The sequence below is a fragment of the Monopterus albus genome, unplaced genomic scaffold, assembly GCF_001952655.1.
Source record: "Monopterus albus unplaced genomic scaffold, M_albus_1.0 scaffold397.1, whole genome shotgun sequence".
NCBI classification, from domain to species: domain Eukaryota; kingdom Metazoa; phylum Chordata; class Actinopteri; order Synbranchiformes; family Synbranchidae; genus Monopterus; species Monopterus albus.
In genome coordinates this window covers 404487-412710 of record NW_018128277.1, presented here as the reverse complement: position 1 = coordinate 412710, position 8224 = coordinate 404487, and the positions used below count along the sequence as shown (strand labels likewise).

At 46.4% G+C, this 8224-nt stretch overlaps 1 protein-coding gene across 1 annotated transcript; it reads left to right on the top strand.

The window, feature by feature from the left end:
* The first annotated feature begins 1357 nt into the window (after positions 1-1357).
* Positions 1358-7899, top strand: LOC109951599 (melanopsin-A-like). The gene is made up of 10 exons (XM_020586199.1): positions 1358-1650; positions 2310-2443; positions 2966-3169; positions 3787-3958; positions 4708-4884; positions 5265-5372; positions 5878-6073; positions 6224-6388; positions 6970-7029; positions 7375-7899. Exons 1-10 carry the CDS (start codon positions 1427-1429, stop codon positions 7522-7524), a joined length of 1590 nt encoding a protein of 529 aa, XP_020441855.1. The 5' UTR covers positions 1358-1426; the 3' UTR covers positions 7525-7899.
* The last annotated feature ends 325 nt before the right edge of the window (positions 7900-8224 follow it).

The window sequence follows — 8224 nt, the reverse complement described above, 5'->3', positions numbered from 1 at the left end:
ACGGGCCGTGGCGATCTGTCAACCAGGAGAACAGGAGAACGGGCCGTGGCCATCTGTCAACCAAGAGAACAGGAGAACGGGCCGTGGCGATCTGTCAACCAGGAGAACAGGAGAACGGGCCGTGGCCATCTGTCAACCAAGAGAACAGGAGAACGGGCCGTGGCGATCTGTCAACCAGGAGAACAGGAGAACGGGCCGTGGCCATCTGTCAACCAAGAGAACAGGAGAACGGGCCGTGGCGATCTGTCAACCAGGAGAACAGGAGAACGGGCCGTGGCCATCTGTCAACCAAGAGAACAGGAGAACGGGCCGTGGCGATCTGTCAACCAGGAGAACAGGAGAACGGGAATGGGTCGTGGCCATCTTTGGACCCGGAGAACAGGAGAACGGGTCGTGGCCGTCTGCTGACCAGGACTCCTTTTAACCGCTGTGCTGCTGCTGTGATTGTTTCCCGTGAAGCAAAGAGCAGACTGTGTTTTTATGGTTTGTACAAGTTTTTACAACTTCTGTTTGGAAAGAACATTCATTACTGAGACCTGTTGTTTGGATGTGGAGAACTCAGTTTGCTTAAATTGTTATTCACACTTTTATTCATTTCATTTGCAACATTGCACATTAATCAACCTGAAATGATGAAAAGTGTCAGAGTGAGATAATATTCCCCTGCAGCCTCTGGGCAGCTTGGTGTTAAACATGAAATCGTCTGAGCAACACGTCATTTACACTCCGACATGCAGCTTGTTAGCACTGCGCTGGTTCATGATAGAGGCTTTCTAGGGTGGAACCCAGCGTTCAGAGACAAGTGACTCCTTTTCTTAGTGATAATGATTTTAGATTCTTGAGACACAGTTGCTGTCTGTTAGTAACTGCAGCTCCAGCAAGAAGATGCTGCTTCACACACCTGTAAATTTACCTTGTACATATAGATCTGTCAAATGCAGATAGACTGTGTGTATATAGAACTTTGTTTTTATTCCTAAGGCACATTCCTTTGCTTGACTACACATTACTTCTTTACTTCTGTTCTCAGCCTTACATTGTTTACTTGCCCACTGCTACCTTACATAAGGACACGTACATACGCATTGAGAGCCGCGGTATCAGTGTCCAACACACCTGGCCAATAAAGCTGATTCTGATTCTGATTCTGATTCACACGGTCGCATCTGGATTAGCAACCTGACATGTCGTATACAGTAATACATCATCACAGGTGACTGTTTACTGCTGTTACTTCTGTACTTAAAAAGCAGCAAGCTACTGCAAAATGTAGTTAAACTAGTAGATTATTTACAGGTAGTTCACTAGTCTCAGCGGTGGAAAAGAGAGAGAGTGGCCTCAGACTTGGAGGTGCTGAAATCTCATAAATTTATTCATTATCTCTATTTGTAATCTTTTAACATGTTTTGCATTCAAATGGATGTAAATGCTGGCAGAATCCGAGTTCAGGATGGTTTTAAAGCCTGGGGCTCGAGCCTCCCTGCAGCAGGCCATGTTTACATGTCTGCGTATTGTCCTCCAGGTGGCTGTGGTGCCCTTCCCCACAGTGGACGTTCCTGACCACGCCCACTACACCATTGGCTCCGTCATCCTCGCCATTGGCATCACCGGAATGGTCGGCAACTTCCTGGTCATATACGCCTTCAGCAGGTAGGACAGCTTCAAAGGAAACTGCAGCTTCCTAAAAAACACAGACTTTGTTTTAAATTTTAATACTGATGTTTGTGCAGTTTCAGAATCTGATCGATGAATCAGTTCATGATTGATCTGCAGACAGGTTTGGTGAAAATGCTACGGAGCAACAACAAATTAGAAATCTTTTTTTTTTTAGTTTGCAGAGATGAGTTGTAACAAATCTTCGTCAACTTTAATAAGTGTTAAATTCACAAATAAATTCATTTAGATGATTAAAATAGTAAACAGAATTTAACTACATTTAAGATCACTCCTACATGAGCTATAATGTTAGGAAACAAAGTATAACAGTATAGAAAAAATAACAGATGCATTATTCAGTAGGAAAAAAAATAAAGTATCTCTGTATAAAGTACAGCATTCAAAGAAGCAAACAGCAAAGTAACAGTAGAGGAAAGAATACTCGAACTGCGAATGGAAAAAACACATCTAGCAGCTGGAGCTCTCACTCACTTGCAGCCTGTTAATTAATGTGTCAGTGAGTTTGGAACCGGCTGGTTAAAGCTGCCCTACTTTTACTGTCTGTCTGTCTCTGGTGTGCTTGGTCTGGGACTTCAGGATCCACTGGTGTGAGAACTGTCCAGGTCACGTTGTTGAAACACTGTGTGTTACAGGAGCCGCAGCCTGCGGACGCCAGCCAACATGTTTGTCATTAACCTGGCCATCACAGACCTGCTGATGTGTGTCACCCAGACTCCCACCTTCTTCGCCACCAGCATGTACAAGAGGTGGATCTTTGGAGAGAAAGGTACCGACTGCACACACATCCCACGAACATGCAGGGTGCCCCAGCCTCAACTCCTGAATCTGGATCCAACATACCTGTAAACGCTAGTCTCGTCTGCTCTGTTATTATTGTGTGGTAACGCAGCCGAGACGCCAACACAGCAGGCAGTGATCTGCAGGATGTCTTGGCTGAGAAGCTCAAGTCTGCAGCTTTGTTTGTTGTCCAACAGCAGCCAGTTTTCCCTGAGCCCTATGAATATGTACATTTTGTGTCAGCAGATGTGGAATATGACTTGGATCCAGATCAGACTTTGGAGTCTGCTAGATTTCATCCAAATCCATTTGTTACTTTTTGAGTTACTTCTGTTAACAAACCAACAAACAGCAGTGAAAACACAGCCTCCTCAGTGCGTTCATCCCCAGGAACAGTCGGTGAGGAAGAGGGAGACAGACATCTTCACCATGAACACACAACATGTGGGTGTCAGCTACACGTCGATGCTGTTAAATCTGTGCCTTTCCTTCGCTCCCTCTCTGTCTGCAGCCTGCGAGCTGTACGCTTTCTGTGGCGCTCTCTTCGGGATCTGTTCTATGATCACGCTGACGGTGATCGCTGTGGACCGCTACTTTGTCATCACACGACCTCTGACCTCCATCGGCATCTTGACACAGAAACGGGCCCTCCTCATCCTTGTGGCGGCCTGGGCCTACTCTCTGGGCTGGAGCCTGCCGCCGTTCTTCGGCTGGAGTGAGGACACACACACACACTCAGCTGAACTGTTTCTACTCTCTTTGCCACTCTCCGTACTCTGCTGTATACTCGACTTCACTGCACTCTGGCAGCATGGCAGAGCTTGTCCAGCTGACCACAATGTCACAGCTGCAGTTTTCTCTGCCGTGATCCCAACATCAACAATAAAGCTCCTGGAGTTCTCCACGAATGATTCTGATGTACGCTGGCTTGTTCCGGCACAGACTAGCCCCTGACGCTAGTGAACCTACACATTAATCCTCCAGATAAACACAACCCTCGTCTACGTGTACACGTTGATAAAAAGTGAGTACATGAGCATCAGTGTGTGATTTAAATCCTAAAGAATCCATCAACAAATAAAGTTTGGAAAAAGACTCAGAAATGTTGTGACAGTGTCCGTAGTGACCTCATTTAAGGTGACCTTCTCCGAGTAGAACAGTAAGTAAAACTGTTCACTGTGTTACTCTAATGCAACTATTGATGCATTCATGAGTGAGCACTACTTAAATGTTGCTGCTTGTATTCAACATGTTCGTTGGTTTCCTTCTGGATTTTCTTTGTAATTGAAACAACATTTAAATATCTCTCTCTGTGTGTCTCTTGTCCATCAGGTGCCTATGTCCCAGAGGGCCTGATGACTTCCTGTACGTGGAACTACATGACCTTCACCCCGTCGGTGCGGGCGTACACCATGCTGCTCTTCACCTTCGTCTTCTTCCTGCCACTCTTCATCATCATCTTCTGCTACGCCTTCATCTTCCGAGCCATCCGCACCACCAACCAGTCAGTCTGAGTGCGCTTGGTGCTAGCGTGTGTTTCCTGGGTGTGTTGTAATCAGTGAATACAGAGTACTGACAGGAACTAGCAAGAGAGATCATATCTCTCCCATATTAGCTTCTCTCCACTGGCTCCCTGTAAAATTCAGAATACAATTTAAAATCTTTCTCCTAACATACAAAGCCCTTAATGACAAGGCTCCATCGTATCTTAAAGACCTCGTAGAGCCTTATCATCCTAACAGAGCACTTCGCTCTCAGAGTGCAGGTTTACTTGTGGTTCCTAGAGTCCACAGAAGTAGAATGGGAGGCAGAGCCTTTAGCTATCAAACTCCTCTCCTATGGAACCAACTCCCAGTCTCAGTTCGGGAGGCGGACACCCTCTCTACCTTTAAAATTAGACTTAAGACTTTCCTTTTTGATAAAGCTTATAGTTAGGGCTGGATCAGGTGACCCTGAGCCCTCCCTTAGTCCCCCCATTATAATAATAGTAATAGGTCTTGCCCTGACTGTGTAAAGTGTCCTGACATGACTTTTGTTTCAATTTGATACTATACAAATCAAACTGAATTGGATTCATATTTTAATCATTTTTGAGGGGAGGATGGAAACCAGCCAGAATAATGTCACTATTGTAGTGCAGAAACCAAAAGCTTCTGCTTGCATGGAGACATAAAACGTGAGAGAAACAGTGTTTGAATCTGCTTCTTCTGACAGGCCAACTACAGGTGCGTATGTGTGTGTGTGTTTTGTCAGGGCTGTGGGGAAGATTAGCGGCAGTGTTCACAGTCACGGCAGCAGTCGCGACTCGGTGAAGGGTTTCCAGCGACTGCAGAATGAGTGGAAGATGGCGAAGATCGCTCTGATCGTCATCCTGCTCTACGTCATCTCCTGGTCGCCGTACTCCATCGTCGCACTCATCGCCTTCGCTGGGTAAAACACAGGCTGCTCACTGTACATCACATCAGTAAAACCAGAGTTACATTTTCAGTCAGCAGCCACTAAAGCAAAAGTTGAATCAGGGCTGTCGTTTCTTTAATGCTGCTCAAAGATGCCTCTGGCTGTTTTGGAATGAATGTGACAAAGCCCAGTGGTTCTTACACAAATTCAGCTCTATCAATGATTCACTTCCTTCTGATGCAGAGAAGAAGAGTTGTTTCTGAGGTAGCATACAGTATGTGACCAGCTAGCTAGTGTGGCACTAGCAGACACTGTTCTGCAGTATTAGCTTGACCCTGGCAGGTGTGTGGTCCTCTCGTCTGCTGACGTGTCCATGATGCTGACTCTGCAGTCTGATCTGTTTCCTGCTACAGGCACGCTGACATGTTGACTCCCTACATGAACTCTGTGCCCGCCGTCATCGCCAAGGCCTCAGCCATCCACAACCCCATCATCTACGCCATCACACACCCTAAGTACAGGTAACACACTGATAACCTTTTTCCTCTGGGTACATTTATGTTGCATTTCAGGTTTTTCTGCCGGGAAAGAAAACACCTCGCATAAAACATAATGGCGTAGTGCAGGACACCTGACCTTGACTGTTAAGAGATTTAAAAGCTGCAGGACAGAACAGCTTGGTACCCATCTGCCCAGTACTTCTGTGCAGTCGCCAGATACAGGCAGTGGGCACAGGTTTTGGTTTTGGTCTGCAGGACGGTACCAAACCTGGCAACCCCACTGCGACGGAAGCGATTGTATGTTCTGTAGACTGACGGCTGTAACAGTTCTTTGTTTCACTGTTTATCCTCAGTGATCAAACACACATGTGTGAAGTTTGCTGGAGACTAAAGAGAGCAGGTCAGCGTGTTTCAGCCTTTACCCGACTGGCCCTGGATGTTGGTGCCTAATGATAAAGTCTGAACCAGTGAAGTACTGACTGATGCTTCAGCGTCAACCTGTCGACCTGTCCATCTGTCTCTCCAGGGTAGCATTAGCCAAGTACATCCCCTGTCTCGGCGTCTTGCTCTGTGTTCACCCTCGTGACCTGCGCTCCACCACCAGCAGCTTCATGTCCACACGTCGCTCCACTGTGACCAGTCAGGCCTCCGACATCAGCAGCCAGATCAGACGGCAGAGCGCCGGCAAGACCCGCCTCTCCTCTGCCTCCGACAGCGAATCGGTGAGCTCTTTGAGCTGTGAAATCACATTGAGTGATGGAAACCATAAGATGTGAGAACAAACCTTCCACGGTTTGTGTGTGTCCTCTAGTTTGCGTGGTTTGTGTGTGTCCTCTAGTTTGCGTGTACACAGTGTGTGTCCTCCTCTGCAGGGTCTAACGGACATCGTGGCCGACCTGTCCGGTATGGGCTCCAGACTGGCCAGCTGCCAGGTCTCCTGTGACATCAGCAGAGACACCGCTGAGCTCCCAGACTTCAAACCTTCCTCCAGTTTCAAGTCCAAGATGAAGAGCCACGACTCAGGCATCTTCGAAAAGGTAAACACCTCTGACCTCTCAATCAAATCCATGACTCTGGTTCTTGAAGAGCGCTTCAGATGTTGTCAGAGCAGTTAGCTCTGGCTGAACTTAATTTATATGTCTGCCGGGGTCTGTGTGGACTGTTGTGAACTAAGTGGGGGTGAGGTCAAAGAGAAAGGCAGCTCGTTGAGAATGTGATATCTTCTTTGAGCAGCATAAAACTACACTCTCCAAACACTGTTCATCATTTTGTAGTGGTGTACTGAGCAAATCAATCTACTATTTCGTGCACTCAAAAATTCCACAATGGAGCGTAAAAAGTAACAGTTCCACACTGCAATGGCCAGATGAAAAACTGAGTGAACTATGGAGTGTACATTAGAATACATAGGGGCAGTGAATCAATGAATGAAGGAGTGGTTTTGAGACACAGCCTAGATGTCTTTGTACGTCACCACTTGTCACTTCATTATTTTTCACCAGTGACCAGTGCTGCAAGAAAAAAAGGCCCAAAAGAAGTGACCTTACACCATAGTGTGTGTGTATGTATGTAAAATTTAGTTGCAGGCTTACAGTACACTTGTTTGTTTTCTCTGCAGACGTCCTGTGACACTGATATCTCTACACCAGGAGTCAGTGAACACAGCAGCAACCCAAATGTGAGTACACAGCAGTGTGAAGTATTCTTTCATTCATTAACAACTGTAAACGATACAGAACAAAAAGTAGGAAACACATTTTTAAATCTGAGGTTATGGAAGCACACGTCCTCACAATAAGGCTTTATGTTCCACGTCACTGCTGCAGCTTAACCTTTTTTCATTTGTTTGTCTTTCAGTTTGTTGTTGGGAAAACATGTCTGAATTTTTCTGTCTCTAATTTATCTTCAGTTTTTTCTTTGTTCATGTGAGATGAAAACACAATGTGGTTTTCCATAAACATGCACACAATGTCCTGGTAATTACGAATCGGTGTTATGACAAGTGTGTTTCTGCGTCTGACAGAGCAGGGATGTGATGAGAAGCACGAGCGGTCGGATCCCCAGCATCGTCGTCACCTCGGAGTCCACCGCCTTCCTTCCTGTTGGACGCAGTGGTTCACGCACCGCTCACTCCAAAGCGGCCAACAGCAACACGGAGGTGGGGTCTGGCTAGAGCTCCACCTACCCCGCTGACTGCAGCAGCCAATCACCTGCAGCCAGCTGACCAGCTCATGTCCGGTCAGATATTTAGAGCTCAGACACACCTGAGAGGTTCCTCTGCAGCTCAGATACAAGCAGCGCCCTTGTTTTAGCTTTATACCTGGTGGGATTAGATGAGTAGATCCTAATTTTTACACAGATTGACACAGATTTTAATTCAAGACCAATTTCTTCCAATGAAATTACAGGAACATTTTTGCATTTTCTCTCTTAAAGAGCAACCTAACCCCCGGCTGAAGCTGGAGCACACCTTCACATAGTCAAAACAAAAAGGTTTTTAGTTTGAATGCGCTGAGTGTCTCCGCATCTCACAGGACCCACAATGGATCAGTGTTTGATTGTTGTGTCTTGTTGCTTTTCTTCTTTTGTCTCTCCTCTGGCACAGGTTTTGGTTTTGGTCTGCAGGACGGTACCAAACCTGGCAACCCCACTGCGACGGAAGCGATTGTATGTTCTGTAGACTGACGGCTGTAACAGTTCTTTGTTTCACTGTTTATCCTCAGTGATCAAACACACATGTGTGAAGTTTGCTGGAGACTAAAGAGAGCAGGTCAGCGTGTTTCAGCCTTTACCCGACTGGCCCTGGATGTTGGTGCCTAATGATAAAGTCTGAACCAGTGAAGTACTGACTGATGCTTCAGCGTCAACCTGTC

Bases quoted from the DNA above. Each gene is read 5' to 3' on its own strand.
- LOC109951599 (XM_020586199.1), top strand. From the start codon at position 1,427: ATGCTGGCAGAATCCGAGTTCAGGATGGTTTTAAAGCCTGGGGCTCGA. The intron at 3,170-3,786 runs GTGAGGACACAC...CTTGTCCATCAG, and splicing joins GCCGCCGTTCTTCGGCTGGA to GTGCCTATGTCCCAGAGGGC. The intron at 7,030-7,374 runs GTGAGTACACAG...TGCGTCTGACAG, and splicing joins AACACAGCAGCAACCCAAAT to AGCAGGGATGTGATGAGAAG.